The 17,034-nt window shown below is 34.8% G+C and overlaps 1 protein-coding gene across 1 annotated transcript in view; it reads right to left on the reverse strand.

Moving 5' to 3' along the window:
* Nucleotides 1-17,034, reverse strand: part of LOC149803437 (E3 ubiquitin-protein ligase DCST1-like) — a 28,894-nt gene that overhangs the window by 2,835 nt on the left and 9,025 nt on the right. The window contains exons 8-16 of the mRNA XM_089953144.1: nt 11,840-11,973; nt 9,982-10,136; nt 8,379-8,478; nt 6,267-6,362; nt 5,460-5,586; nt 4,227-4,343; nt 3,083-3,225; nt 2,315-2,428; nt 1,575-1,760 (exon numbers count right to left, since the gene is read on the reverse strand). Of these exons, the coding sequence (XP_089809270.1) occupies nt 1,575-1,760; nt 2,315-2,428; nt 3,083-3,225; nt 4,227-4,343; nt 5,460-5,586; nt 6,267-6,362; nt 8,379-8,478; nt 9,982-10,136; nt 11,840-11,973 (1,172 nt within the window). The remainder of the gene's footprint in view (nt 1-1,574; nt 1,761-2,314; nt 2,429-3,082; nt 3,226-4,226; nt 4,344-5,459; nt 5,587-6,266; nt 6,363-8,378; nt 8,479-9,981; nt 10,137-11,839; nt 11,974-17,034) is intronic.

Here is a 17,034-nt window from a genome sequence, read left to right on the forward strand (position 1 = left end):
TTCTGAGTCGTTCTCAGAGATAACTTAAGATGCCTTTATAGGTCGTTATTAGAAATAACTTAATGTCTTTCTATATCGTTATCAGAAATAACTTATTAAGTCTTTCTGCGTCGTTTATAGAGATAACATCAAATGTCTTTATACGTTGTTAGCAGATATAACTTAGTATGTCTTTCTGGGTCATTTTTAGAGATAACTTAAAATATCTTTATAGGTCTTTAGCAGATATAACTTATTATGTATTTCTATGTCGTTATCAAAAATATCTTAATAAGTCTTTCTGGTCGTTTTTAGAGGTATTTCTTTCTATAGCTCTAGTTAAAGTTATACAGGACATGCAGGCGTTCAACATCGACTATTTCAGTAATGGGTACCATTTGTTTTTAGAATTTGATTCAACATACCTTCAAATGGTAATTATTCTCTTGATTTGGATCCTCATAGATCCATATTTCTTTGGAAAGCCATTCTTTACACGCCCATAGAAGTACATACAGCAAAATCAATATTAAAAGTATTGGACATTTCTGGACGAGAGCAACCTAAAGATGTCACAACGAAAGCTACGCATGTGACGAATAGACTCGAACTGTTGTTTTCTTTACATAGTTTAGTACCTGATCACCATTGTCAAGGTCCAAGTTTATTGATGACAGTTAAGGCGCAGAACATTCAATAATCATGATTAAATAGATTTTAGTTGAACAAAATTAGTATTAAAATTTAAAACAACAATTTATATTAAATTTAGGATGAGTAAATGCCCATACATGACCTGCATGACTTTTACTAATGGTCGTTATTAACGAGACAACCTAATATATATTTCAACTTGTTTTTTCGTGACATAATGCAACACGGCTCTTTGTTTTGAATCAATTTCATTTTTAATTCGGCGAAAAACCCACCTTGACATTACACTATCCAAGGTTTTCACAAATGGTTGTATGGTTTATAGGTGTTTTTTAAAGGTACGTTAAACACATTGTTTACTATATTATGCCGAGGAAGTTAGAGGTAAGTGCATTTCCCAAATATTCACCGAGGCAGACGACCTGGGTCCTTAGCCCTATCCAATAACCTACCACGACTTCCTATATTCTTTTTAAGAAAAGAAGAAATAAGTTAAGGTAATACTAAAACTCTATAATACTGTGAAGTCTTTGTGAAGAAACACTATTGTTGATGTTGCTGGGTTACTTTTTAAAATTATTTCAGCAAATTGTAAGTTTTTTTTATATCTATACTTCATTACTGTTACGAGGATAAAGTGCGAAGTATTCTACAGTTGAGTAAACGATCAGTGCCAAAATACTCAGACGCAAAACAATTGAAACTATGTAGCAGTAAAGAAGATGGCGAGGGTTACAATAAAGTAAAGTTTTAAATATGTATTGTAAATTAATTAACCCTAAGTCTAATGTTCAGGTTAGCGCCAACGAAAACAATGACTTTATGTGTAATGGATAATTATTTACTGATAGACTCTATGGGATAGATCTGTGACCTGTATGAATTTCGATACAACAGTTAATTTATTGACATTGGGATGGAGTTCCCACTTTGCCACGTACCTCGACATCTTCCCAACACTCTTTACAATATCCGAATTTGCACCCATTCCTCTCGCACAAATGAAATCCCGGACCTTCAGGATCATTGCAGATGAGACATTTACTTTTTGTAGAAGTGAATATTCTGAGACATTTGCACAGGCGAGGAAACTGTTGTCGCAAAGCAAACAGAGGTCCGGTATTCTGCTATAAAGAAATAATTAGGATTTGATTGGAATGCTCATGGTGACAATCATCAACTTAATAACTAGTATATAATGGGAATGATTGTGGTGAAAATCATCAACTTAATAACTAGTATAAAATGGGAATGTTTGTGGTGATAATCATCAACTTAATAACTAGGATATAATGGGAATGATTGTGGCGACAATCGTCAACTTCAATTTAGAGCGAGGGTAAACTGGAATACGATAATGCATTCTTCTTTCTTTAGACTTAAAATATTTACAAGCCAAACAAATGTATGCAATTTCGTTGTATTGTACTCTGCATGTATTTCATGCAAGAAAATACAAAAAAAAAAAAAATTTAAAAAACTTTAGTTCAGATAATGACAGCACTTCCTTATTTTTATAACATGTGGTTTAGATTATTTTAATGAGATGATCATAATGTTTAAAACTAAACATTGCATGATAGAGGATACGTTACATCCTCCCTCTCTCTCTCTCTCTCTTAAACAAGCAAAGGAAAGTTGTTTTTAATATAACGTTTAGAAAACTGTTTACATGACGTACTCTTAACCCTTCTTTCTTTGCCTTACGCTTTATTTTCCTTCTCATAAAACGCAAGTATCCTTTCCGTCTTTTCAGCATGTTGTTGTAATGATATAACACGCGCCTTTTTTCCCGCTGTAGAAGAATGATAAATAATATATTGTAAATATGGTATAACACACGACTCCTTTCCCACTGTAGAAGATAGATAAATAACATAACGTTGTAATGGTATTATAACACACGACTCTTTTCCCGCTGTAGAAGAATGATAAATAACATAACGTTATAATGGTATAACACACGACTCTTTTCCCGCTGTAGAAGATTTATAAATAGCATATTGTTGAAATAGTTTAACATGTGCCTCTTTTCCCGCTGTAAAAGATGATAAATACCAAGTATGAGGTAGAAAAAAATTGTTTTGTGATAACCTGTTGATCATGTAATTTTCTTTGCAATATAAAAAAGTTGTCATCGTGTATTAAAAATCTCGAATTTAGAACGGTGCCTAAATATGCTGGAATGAAAGCTACCAATTTAATAAAATCATCGAATCAGAAATTAACATCGTTGGGTCCAATGGATGGTTATTCTTAACCAAACGTTATTGGTCGTGGTCTCTGTCTCAATCTTCATTGTACGTTCAACATTAGTAGGCAGCTAAAGGCACTTTAAATAGTTCAATTCAATATCGAAATTTAGAAGACATTTTAAAACAACGCAGGATTCAAGGATGAGAAGTTTGTAAGTCTGATAAATTCAAAACGATACTGTAACAAAGCTCACCTTTCTGTAGAAGAAAGAAGCAATCAATCGTCTAAGCCTAAGTCCATATGCTTCCAAAAAGGCCAAAAGCCACATTATTCCATAAATACCAAAAACGTACATGTAGTAGACATCATCAAGCTTCTTGGGTCTGGGAAGGCATTCTATTATTTAAAATTGCAAGAAAGTTTTGTTAAAACTAAATTGATTTTATCATTTTTATTGAATTTAAAAAATTAAAAAAATAATTGCAAAAGAGATCTTACCAACGCTTAGTGATAAAAGTTCACTAATGTTATGCCATACTCAAACCGGTCTTAATAATTTCACCAAAAGCCTATTTGGATATAAATCCTAAACATCAGTCATTTTATCATTCGTGGAATAATCATTCACATCGTTGAAATGTGATTTCAGATATTTTATATTATTTTTCAAAAGCATAGCTCTTGAATATTGTAAGTTTACTAACTTTACCATCGGAGCCAAAGATACACGTAAAACTTGGAAGAGATTTTTTTACCAGCCTCGATATATTCGTCATTACGCATCTCATGCACGTATGACGAAAGCCAACACATGTTTCTAAACATACGTACTATATAACAAACAAGACGAAAGTATTTGTAAACTTGTCCATAATATGCACAAGTATGTCACAGACAAAAATCGAAGACCGTCTCCCAAAAACACACAAAATGTAACAAGAAATTACTTGAATGTATTCGAAATTTGTATGGACAGTGCTAATCAAATATATATTCAGGATACACATAGAGCCAGGATAAATCCAGATTGCACGATATCTTACTGTAAATATATTGTGATAATTACACTGGTACACTGGAGGAGCATCGATAATATTCAGAGAGAGAGAGAGAGAGAGTAAAGTTGATACATGTATATATACATTTCATGAGAAACTATTGTATTGAGGCCATCAAATCAACTTTACAAGAATGAAATGATTTTAGATTTAAATGAAGTATTATTTCCAAAAACACTGACTTCTAAGGGCTCTTTAATATGGAAACTGTACTAAAATGTCTTAAGTTTTCAAGTTTCGCCCGAGCTCCATACCATTCATAAAAATTTGCGCTCATTTAGAAATGACACCGATAAATAAAGAGAATATAAAAAATCGGGCAGAACCTCAAAAGCCTACCATAATTTGTAGTCACTTGCTGTAGGTCATGCTTGGTATTAAATGCCTCAAGGAAAAGTTTCACAACGTCACTCATAAACCCCTTTCCTCCTACTTGTATATCTATGTGGTTAATGCCTGCAAAAGATGTTACAGGGACGATGTCTCATCAAAAAAGTGAACATGTGTAGCTGAAATAAGATTTATTACACTGAGCAACTCTCTTTCAGTCATACTTTCTATTTTCCAGAATCGGTTATGTTCAAAAAATGAACAAAATAAGATGGTTGCTACAAAAGAAATTCAACGATTGTATAGAAAATTATTATTTGTTTTATTATTTTGAACATGAGATAGTATGTAAATTAGATAAAGTATTTCAAAACAATATGTTTTTAAACATGGTTTTACTTAACTATTATATGTTACAGATGGCATTGAACTTTAGCTATTATTAAAAGTCGCGATATGTTTTCAAATACCAAAGTGTCCTCTGATTAACAACAAATTATTAACTTTTGCTAGCTTTGCATACTCTTTGACTCATTCTTACAAAATGGGACGGATTCTAATGGTTAGATGTATACCTTTGAAGCGTCATCTATACGTAGACATTAATTTCACGTGCTGCTTGAGAAAGATAGGTTTCATTTTTTCTTTAAAATATCGTGTTTGTAGATATTTAGTAGATTAGTATTGTAATTATTAATTATTAATGGAAGAATAAAAAAGTTACCTGTAATCCACAAGTTTAAATTGTTCCCTCGCGCTCTGACAAATGTTAGCAAACATTAAACCGTATTCAATATTCATATATATATATATATATATATATATATATATATATATATATATATATATATATATATATATATATATATATATATATATATATTAGAGGGATTCGTATTGAGTTTCCCCTTGATGCCAGTAGTGTCTTCTTCAGATATCCAGTTGATGAACTTCGTGTCACTAAACTCATCGTATCTGGGTACATTCAAAAGTAAACTGTCGGGCTTATGAATAAATTCATAAAGCAGTTCCTACGATTTCATACCGTCCGATAAAACTTATAGGAAAATCTTAGCTTTCCCCGTGGCCTTTATTTTTAATTACACAAAGTAAAGCCATCGAGGTATTGCACTGACGGCCGATGTACCTAGAGGGATTATACATATCTAGAACCAGAGTTCGCCAGTCCTTTGTACCCAAGTTTACAATAGTATCAACAGAATAAATAAATAAATGGATTACCAGTCTGCTTGTAATCGACTTTGCTGTATCTCCGAATGATATCCAGGGCACTATACAGCAGATAGTCAGTACTGAAGATCATGGCAGCCAAGAACGCTCTCGCCAAAAGAATAAACGTTCCTCTACCCTAGGAAATTTAACAAATCTGCAAACGGTTTAAGAAATACAATTCATGAATATTATTGGACTTTGCTTTAATGTTTAAACTTGTTTTTACGTCTATTGCATACAACTTTCTTCTAACTTAAACAAACAACGAATCTCTCGACGGCTCAGATGTCGTAATGTGATTTGTCATGCTGGAAGAACTAGAGAACCCGGAGGAAGCCACTAACCTTAAATGGACACCTACCATTGTAAATCCCATGTCCAGCTTTTGTGTATCTGCAGCTGAATAATTCATACTTATACAGGTATTCCAAAATGAGCGAGTGAATACGTCATACCTATTCAGGTATTTCAAAATGGGAGATTGCCACCTCCAATTTATTTTTGATCTTTTTCTAGAATGACCCAATATTTGAAAATAAATTCTTATAAAGTTTTTCCATAAATATTGTCTCGGTAATAGATCCATAACGATTACTTTAATAACTTAGCATTTGGTGTAAAATAAGTTATTAATTTGAAATGAATAAAAATAATGGTTAAAACTACCTTAGTAGTTAACTCTGAAATAGTCACGTGCATATGTCAGTCAGCTAAACAACCATTTAGTAAAAAGACCTGTCACACTTTATATAACAAGAAAAATCAAAGCTTTATGCAGTGAATATCTAAAATAAATGATATATTTGCCATACTGACCAATTTTCTCCTTTCAACTTTCATCATCTTCAAACTGTATGGGGTTATGCACTCATTCGCTTCTGTCCTTTTCAATGGCAGGAGTGCTTTCTTCTTCTGAGACAAAATGTAAGAAAATATAAAATACTCATAGTCAAAATATAGATCTGTTTTTGGATGCTAAAGGAGGTAACTGAACAAAGATATACATGATATTTCCTTAAAACGAGCGAATAACGGATATATTTCATCACAAATGGGTGAAAATACTTACATTTTTAGCCACAAGATGAAATATATATGTTATATGTTATTAACTCGTATCAAGCAATGTGCCTTTAGATTTTATGCTCAGACCTATTGGCCAGCAAGATGTATTGTGTGCGTAGTCTGCAAAACAGATTCAAGTAGCAATCCATGGCTTACCGTTTATGTTCTGCTGCACTTTGTGATTATTTAAACAGAAAATGTAAACAGTTACTTAATAATACTTCCGAATTCAAAGCAAACTAGCACATTAAGGAAAGAATATTTCTGCCTTTTTGGATTTGAACTGGAGTCGGCTTTGACACAAGGCAGTATTTTACTACAGCCATGTAAATCATCTAAGAATAGTTTCGAATTTCACGTTTATCTTGTTGTGGACGCGGCAGTTAAATTATTTCATTCCAGTGAATTGTCGCTTTTATTTTACTTAGCAAATCCAGAAATTCGCAGCCTACCATCAAATAAAGACGCTCACCCATCCGAAGAAAAAAATAGTCCTCACCCAGTTCTACCAAATAGTTGCTACGAATTATAAGCAATTATATTCTTCTCCATGACAAAGAAATCTCAATTACTTTTCACATGTCCGTGTGTTCACTCTAATTTATGAAACTGTCCAAATATAAAGAAAGACTTCATAAACCTGGTCAGTCCTTTTTTATGTTAAAGGAACTATATTTATATTGTTATGTATATTTAATTAAATTGTTTATTGTTATTTTTTTTAAAAATTATTTCATTACATGCTATTATAATGTAACATTGTATGTTGGATTTGACATGGTCAAAAACTGAGTTCATTTCTGCTTGACCTGACTGACTTTTGGATATGTTTTTTCTTTCTTCATTTGTGTCAACAACTATTACATAGCTAAATTATTATCTACGTGTATGAGCGTAATATCAGGATTATTATTCAGGTAAACAAGGAGTAAATATGTTGATTTGGGTCAGCGTTTTGGAGATTCCTAAGTGAATTTTACAGATTGTTGTGTTATAAATAAACAAGGCTCATTAGATCATTCTAGAAGGTTATTTTTCATAAGGTAATGGTCTGTTTTAGAAAATGCTAATTGTGACCTGAGGTCAAGTAGAGAAATATATAATCTTGTAACTGTGAGGATTTGGTCAGTCGTGCTTTAACATCTATCACCTTCAGGTTGTATTATGTTGTTACAGGTTTTGGCTGAATTTTATTTTCTTCAAATTATTGAATTCAAGTGATTTTTTTCTCTGTAAATACATGTGCTCTAATAAAATTCTTGGATAAAGACATTCACTGGAATTTGTACTGAATTCAAACCGGGGATAGTGTTTCTGTGATTCAGCAAGAGACTGTTGACATATCAGCACTCCATAAGCTTTAACAGTCACGTTATCGCTTTCATTTTTAAATCTCTTCGGGACTTAGGGACTTTTACTGAATTTTATTCAGGACTTTAAATTGCTAGGACATGTGTATTTAATTCGTGGATTATTTTGGAATTAAATCGCAATACCGTAAATTCTTTTTTTCTCATTTTTACTTTGTATTCTAGGGAAATAAATTATTTGTAAAATTTTACAAAGCTTGTTGTCTTTCACTATTTTCTGTTACTTATTTTAAGAGCATAGACTCGTAATAATACTTTTTCGGCGAAGAGAAGAAACCTGAAAATGAAAGGTTTGATTTTGTTTTTCAGACTACAGTATTTAGATATGTGAACCGTATTTGTGAAAACCGAATGAAATTTGTTTAGATGCACGTACAATCATATCAAAGATAGAGATAAAATATCGTTTTCTTTTCAATTATGTGATACGTCTGTTGTTTGAGAGGAAATTGCGCTGGGGTTTTCGATAGTATGTCCTATTTGATAGTTTTACCTGCACGAGACGCCTTGCATCTATTTTCCGGAAGTAAGAGGTTACATAGCAGTTGTCGAACCGGAAGTCAGACAGATATTTCTTGTTGTACTTGTATGCCCTGAAATACGTCGAAGTATTGATAGAAAAAACAAAATAGCACATCCATGGAAAATTGACAACGCTAGTTATATAATACATTCGTTTGTTTCTTCAGTACTGTATATTTTCTCTCTATTTTTAGTCAAAAGCTGTACGTGATCACACGTTAACTCGAATGATTTAGTTTCTCTTATATCTAGATGCCAAACCCAGTATGTATAACATGTTACCAACTTAAACCAACAAACCAAGAAATGTTGGCTAGCGACTTTTTCGTGCAAAATTTAACCAAATAAAATGTCTGTTTAAATTTTCAAGGAATCAAGCTAACCTTCCAATGACCTTGGCGGATTTAACATATATTCTTGCTAAGGAACGTAAGTTGAAAAGCAGTTTAATCCAATTTTACTGCTATGACTGTAACCTTAATAGGAAAGAAATTAGAAAGAGCATACAAAAGCTTCTCCATTTATTGTGTATTTTTTAATATAAAAAATCATTACATGAATAGATTAGGACTAAATTGATTTAGGAAAGACAAAGCTCTAAAATTAGCATATAAACCACTCTAATAATGCTTATTACTGATAACATTAGGTTAAAGTGTTGTTCAAAATGAGCCCTTCTAACATGGTGATAAGGAAAAATAAAATATCACCAGGCATTGTAGTTCGAAGCATAAGTACTATTAGAATTTAAAAACATGAGTAAAAAGGTTACACAAATCAGTTTTGCAGACTGAGGTAAACTTTTATCACACTAGGTCCCAGGTTCATTAATAATGATTACTAAGTCTGGACTAATACTTGATTATTCAAGTTATGTCAGACTTAGTTATTTGACAATCCAGCTCAGCTTAAAATAACTCAAGTCTTGGTATAAACTTAAGTCTAGATTCCAAAAATCGGACTCGCTGAAATTTAAGCAGGATTTATAAATTACTAATCAGATTGTCTTAAGTTAAATTTTTACCTCTTATCTTGGTGAAATTAGTGCAACATTGTTGAATGCAAGGCTTATGGTTTATAGGGCGAAATTCAGGTCTGGTGTCAATTATCAGATTTAATTAATTTGACTTTTTTATATTCTAATGACGGTAATAAAAGAAACACGATTTGAAACATTTAGTAAGTGATGATTTATTTCAGGCAGCAAGAACAAAACCTTTTATAAAACAAACTCGAACGTAAACAGGAAACTATACCACTAGCTATAAATTTCTGGCCAGTATCCATACTTACATATAAATCGAAAGCTATATGATGACCTAATGTAATACACGTAAGTCAGTCTTTTTCAAAAGAAACAGGGGAATTTTTTTTTTTTTACATTGACAGGTTAAACGTCAAATGACTTTTCATCAACATATTTAGCGTCGTAAATTTATATTTAACATTTTGGAAACGTCTGTCCTTCTACTTGTTTGTAAGGAATATACTATGCAGATCCTGACCCCTAAATTTGAAACTGACTGACCGATTGCATATCCCTGATGTGACAACATGCCTATGTTTGTCTTTACCTGTAAATGACGAGAACAAAGCTAAAAGCCAGAAGTCGATTTAAGCACGTCACGACAAAGTCTACCCATGTGCGACTTTGACTGAATTCGTGCATTGTTTTCTTCCGCCTCTCCTCAGCGCTGGAATAGTCGAAATCCTCTGGAGTTTGCTCTATCTAATGAAAAACAAAGCAATATATCCGGTACAACTTTTTTGTGTTAATATCGTTCTCCATACCGAAATTAAATTCTCTATATATTAAGTTTTTATTTATTTAAAATAGTCTGGTGGAGACTCTATCTCAACATCTTCTTTATTTAAATAGAGACGCATTTAATAAAATGTCGCGTATTCTTGCTGTTGTTGATTTGGGCTTAACGCCATTTCTCAATCCATTATTGACTTTAAATGGCGGCCAGAAAGCAGGAAAATCTCGGTAAGAACCAGCGACTCAAGGGAATCTACTGGCACACTTTCTCAAATACTCTTATTGGCCAAACCCCAGACTCGAACCCACATGGATAGTGGTGAGATGGCAGTGGTTGGTAAATGCGAGAAAACCGGGGCACCTATTGCGTTTTGAAGAGGGGCATTAGATCTATTTAATCTTTCATTTGACTTATTAAAATCTAATGCCCAAATCATTGTGGGTTATTTTCAAATATATTCAAACTTATTGTTTGATGAAATTAATAATATACCTTTACTCTAGTGTACAACGTGAATACTCATTCTTACGTAACTGTCGCTTAATATATCAAATTAATTTTTGATATATTATCCATTCTCAATTTCTCTGTATTTATTCTTTCACATAATTCAGCCAGCATCTAAAACATTAGGCACACGACGCAATTACTGACTTTTTATGGGGGTAGATATAAGATTGTATGATATTGACCAATGTTGCAGACTAAGGTGTTTATTTATTTTAATGTGACTGATGAATCTGTTCTATCAACCGAAATCAAACGTTAGTAATCGATGCATTATATGACGTTTTCGTGTTCCATCAATTTTATAGCACGATCACAGAATTCAGTGGAAAAAAACTAAAACAAAAAAGAAAGCGTTGATAATAAATGTTCCTCAAATGTTCAACGCAAAGAAGTCTGTTTAGTTCATTATTTACTATGATACCTTGTATTTATCTACATAATGGAACTCTTGAAAAAGGAAGCAGCAAATATTCAGAAATAATATTATTTTCAATAACGTTTTCCTACCAAAATAATGTACGGCAAGTCAAAGGAGGGACAGACAGACGAAAAGGCGGACGCATAAGACATTCTGTAACTGATGAATGGTGTGATGCGCTGATAAGAAAGTTTAGTAACGACTGTGTTTTCCGGATTTGCTATTTTCAGGCGTGAGTTTGGCACATAATTTTTACTACAAAAAGAAAACAATTCGTTTGGTATTAGAATAATGTGTACATGTTGACGAATATGAATGTCCTGTCCAGTTATTCATATACAACTAAAGTTTTCAAAATGCCCTGAAAAAGTGTCTGTATGGTCATTCAATTTTTAAAAAAAAATAATTTGTATTTCGATTCAGATTGGATTCGTCGAAACAATAACACATCTTCGGTATAAAAAAAAATTAAAGCGAAATCCCTCAAATATATAGTAATGCTACTACGCTGCAAAATAAATCATTGGCGATTTGTTATCAGGCTTACCGCCAGATTTTATCATTATAACAATCGTTCGCACAAATGGCCACTATAACGTTTGAAGTAAAATAGCTGCTGCCGATTCGGCATTCTGAAAGCATTGAATTGGGAAATTATAATAAACGGGTAACTAAAAGCTAAAATGTTATAAATAATTACAATTCTTTATTGTTGATGTGTACATTCAGCGGTATGCTTACCTTGTATTGTATGTTAACGTCAAACTGTTGATCCATCTGATCAGTTGCCCGACTTGAAGCGTCATAAGCCTCGCCAAATGCCGGATTCACCAGATCCGCAGAGTCGCAATTGACACCTATTGCGCCAGGAATCACTTTAAACGACAAACAAGAAAAGAATTCTTCGTAGTGTCAATGCGTCATGATGACGTATATACATCTCCGTGAGTTGTTCTGTTGACATTCAAAATTTTGTTAGACACATTAATTTCTGTACAAATGTTTTCCTATGTAGGACTGTTTTGGAGACACAACAGATGGTAATTCCCAATACCTTAGGTGATCTAGTTCACACTAACCAATCAAATTACTAATACCTTGTGGATTAGAAGGAAAATCTATTATTGTATTTATCTGAACGTTGTCATACTGAAATGTGGCATACATAACAATAAAAAAAACCACATTCTACATATATACTAAATATTAGTACTCCTAAGTAGCGCTTCAAGCTTGAATGAAAGAAAGCAAATTTTTATGTACATTATATTTCTCCGATAATACTTACCCAATAAAACGTTAGGGCATAAGCCCACAACCTACCGAATGTAGCCCTACTAAAAAACGAAATTTGTTTCTCGTCTTTGTAATAAAGGATAGGGCAATAACCCTATTTTAGTTAAGCGATATGTAAACACAGATGCTCGCATGGCGGGCTGATTGGGAGGGTTTATAAGAAATGTGATCGTGCTAGTATTTTTGGAGAAACATGACATTCTTTAAAATTTGCTTTCTCCTTCAATTACGTTTCACGATCCGTTAATCGTAATAAAAAAGGTAATATGAGGAAGGAATGCTGAGAATTCCTCCTTTACCTTGGATATCATTCTAGGGAATTTAGACTTGGTTTTTCATGTGAACAATAACCCGTGCTCGTAACTGAAAAACAGCACAGCCTAAGGCCACAAGATTGTAACCTCTATCGGTTAAGAAGATGAGTATTGAAAATCTTCTCTTACCTACAACATTTATCTGGAGAATCCATCGAAGAATATTGGCTGTGTCGACTACTAACTGGGTGTGGTTGTCATCTGGGCCGCAGTTACATGACCCACCAGATCCAGAGTTTGTCCCTGCAAAGCTAACTCTCTAAGACAAAATCTCGAGAAGGTTGATTCTGCATGCCAGCCAACCGCTTTTACTATGTCTCGGATCGAAACCTTGAGTTCGAACGCGAGGCTCGTAGAGATAGTTCTAATCTCGTGAGCTGAAATCTTATTGAGAAGACTGCAGATTATCCAGAGTTTATAGTCCACCTCAGACACGAAGACATAACTTGAAGAGTGAAATCCTGCGTCGTTTGCGCGTGCTGAGACTTGCCACCGTGAGTTTCAAGCAGTGTTTGAGAGAGCCAACAGGGTCTTGCATGGCCACTCCTCTCAACTTGTCTATAGAGGAGAGCGAGAATATGACAACTCTTTGATTGACAATTGACGGTGACCTATTTTTGGCTACAAAGCTGGGTTGCATTAAGAGGACCACCAAGCCATCTGATCTGAACTGAAGACAGTTCGGGTCAACAGAAAAAGGGCAGGTAATTCGCTGACCCTGCATGCGGATGCTAAGGCTACCAGGAAATACGTTTTCTATGAATAGTAGCTTCAGCGACATGGTGGCTAAAGGTTCGAACTTATTTGAGTTGAGCTGTGTGAGAACCCAAGACATATTCTTTTTTAGGAAACAGGGTGATACAATTTGGTCGACGCAAATCAAAATTAGCTAACAAATCCGAAACGTCTGCTTTATGACTGATATTGTGTCTGCCATGATGTCTGAATGTGTCAGAGGTAATTGAGCAGTAGCCTTTGATAGTAATTGGAACCACGTTTAGATTTTTCTCTCGAAGAGCCAGATAATAAAGTCGGCCAGTTGGGAAATTTAGGCAGTCAGAGGGACGATGCTATAAATTTAATACCATTCCCTGAACACACGTTATTTTCCCTGACAAGCGTTCAAAGTGGTGGGCCTTCTAGCTCACGAGATTCTCTTCTCAACAGAAGGTTTAATTGTTTGTTCCGCAAGGCTGTCCGGACAAGAGCCATGCGTGAAGAAGATGACGGTCCGGGAAGAGGTTGAACACTTGCGACCATGGCTGTTTCAAAAGGTTTGGCCGTTTCGGAATCTTCCTGGGTATAACTTCCTGGGTATAACTATCAATGGATAGTAGATCTAAGACCCTAGACTTGTCCCGTCTGAGAGGGGCTATCTGAAACATTTTGCAGTTCTGATCCCGTAACTTCTGAATTATTTTCAGTACCAAGACCGTGGGAGGTCAGGCGAAGGCCCAGAACCCATCTCAGCTGACTGACAGAGCGTTTACGACCTAAGCCTCTGTGTCTAGAACTGGTGAGACGAAGATGGGCAACTAGTGAGTCCATCTTATAGCCAATTATTTTATGGTCGGACGCCTCCAAAGTGCGCAAATCCGATGAAAGACTGATGGGTGGAGAGACCATTCTGTGCAACTGACCTGACCCTTTCTTGGTACTGTGTCTGTCAGGACAATGAGTCTTCCAGGAATATGTTGTACATTGATGCTGAGTATCTCGCACCACCGTAGTAACTGCCAAATCAGATCACATAGGTCGGGTAATTTTATGTCCCCTTGTTTGAGGAGGTAGGTAATCCACTACAGAGTTGTCAAACATAATGAAGACCTTTTTACTTAAGAGACGATTAAGCCAGAACTGGAAGGTATTTGTACTAGGATAATGATTAGTAAGCCTGATCCCCATTTCCTACGTGCAGCTGACCTTGGAGAATTCCGGCAACAGGTACATACTATCATTTCCTCTTGGGGCTTCTCCCGAGGAATCCTCAGTGAACCCTGGATGAGACAATGTCCCATGAATGATTGAACATTAGGCATGATCTTGACTTTTTGATCGAGGATACCGGTCAATTGGCGCCTCTGACCTTGTAATGTAATCTGTAAGGGGTGCATAAAAAATCTCCCGCCGAAATTAAAGTCTTATCGGAAACGGCCTCGGCCGTCTACGAACCGGGCTATGTGATCTCAGCGAAGCTGTAGCCCACTGAGATTGATGAGAAATTCCGAACCTAGAAATTCCGAACCCAGGTGAACAAAAGACTGGGATTGACGTAAAAGTGAAAGACGATCGCTCCTGCTTTGCAGTAGGATCGAACTAACCATATGTCTTTGGAAGATGTCGTCCAGGTACGATGCCGTCGTAGTAGATGATGTGCACGGACGAGAGTGACCACACAGTCCATAATATTGGTAAAAGCCCAAGGGCTCATCTTGGGCCAAAGCGGATGAGAAAAGGCCTTGATTAAAACTTCGGAGATTGTAGTATCTGCACAATCTCCACCTCCCGTCTGGCGATGAGTGACAGTATGTCCTGCTTTGACTAGTTCACGGGCCCTGCCTTAAGAATATCCATGGCAGAGAAGAAATGCCTTTGGTGCAACCATGGCGATTCTCATGAGTGTCTTCTCTAGCCTTGAATTTCTTACACTCTGTACATGTGGTCGCCATTATTTTGACTGAACGTTACACAAATATAAAACATTTAATTAAAATAGAATACATAACGATTCAGCGTGTAAATAATATGCTGCTATCACACCCGTTACTAAGAGGATAAAGGGGAAAAAATTACACTGGCGTGCTTAACTGTGGTCACCATTTTGGTATAATGCGTCTTAAATGACTAAGTCCGTTATTAACAAATTCATCCAAAAGTCTGGAGAAAAATATAAAATTAATGTCTACTGCATGTCTAGTAATGATCAATCTACACAGTAACTACAAATTCAGCAGTGGCTGCTGATAATTTCTTTAGAAATAGGCTTGAAATGTTTGGAAGGTAATTCTGTGCATGCTCAACATGACACTGAAGCTTAAAAACTAGTGACAGCTGGTGGTGGCAAGGGAAGGTAACTGGCCAAAGTTATTGCCCATTTCAACATGAATTGATGGAAAGGACAATTTTTATATATATATATATTTTTTTTGTATTTTTAGTAGGGCTGCATTTAGGAGGTAGCAGGCTTATATCCCTAATGTTAATGTGATCAGAGAACATATTTGAAGGGAAAATATAAATATTGCAATTATTAAAATTAAAATTTTCAAAGTATATAGAATGTATTTCGGGTTATTATTAAAGAATGAATCCCACTAAAATAGAAAGATCATTGTTACATGGCACAAGAAGCCCCTGTTTTCACACGAGTGCCATTGGTTAATGTAACATATCATGTATCATGTAATATTTCAAGACAAGGCATGTCAGTTAACTGAAAAAAAATATTTTGCACCTCTATCCAGGTGTACTTAGTTGCGGTCAATATATTGGTATAATGAGTCTTATAAGACCGTGATTAACACATTCATCCAAAAGTCTGGAGTAAATATAAAATTAATGTGTACTGCGTATCTAGTAATGATCAACCAACACAGTAATTCCAAAAGTATTCGGTAGTGGCTGATGATAATTTCTTTAGAAATAGACTTGGAATGTTCGGGAGGTAGTTCGTTGCTTTAGTAACAAGACGTTGAAGCTTAAAAACTAGTGACACGTGGCAGTGGGATTTGTCTGGTTGCCTATTTAGTATGCTCCCTGCGTTGCACTCCGCCTCACTATAGTATAGCTGAGTGCAACGCTGGGAGCATACTAAGCAGGCAACCAGACTACAATGGAAGATAATGAGCAAGAGTTATTGCCCTTTGTCTATAGGCTATACACGGAAAAGACGATTTTTCGTCTCTTAGCATTATTGAATTCGGGAGGTAATAGGATAATATCCTAAAGTTAATTTGACAAGGACCGTATTTGAAGTAGAAAGGTAAAATCACTCTCACATCACATTTAAAAAAGAGAATTATAAAAATACGTGAATCGAAATAAGCCATCTGTGATATTTAACTGTAAACAAACAGGTTCAAAACTCATCAGGCACTTTAAAATTTATGGAAGTGACCTCATTTAGGTCATAAAGTGTCAAAGCCATTTACGCCACTGCCCCCAAAAAACCCCAAAAACAAATGTTGCATCAAATACTTCTAAATTCAGAATGGTTGATTTTTAGAATTTGTTTGGCAAGGAATTGGAATATGTTAACATGGCAAATGTTTTAATGATTTACAGACTTTATCAGCGATGTCATTGTTACAGTTATGGTTAACTTGG

This window comes from Sinohyriopsis cumingii, chromosome 3 (genome assembly GCF_028554795.1).
Source record: "Sinohyriopsis cumingii isolate HCF-2022 chromosome 3, ASM2855479v2, whole genome shotgun sequence".
Lineage (NCBI taxonomy): Eukaryota > Metazoa > Mollusca > Bivalvia > Unionida > Unionidae > Sinohyriopsis > Sinohyriopsis cumingii.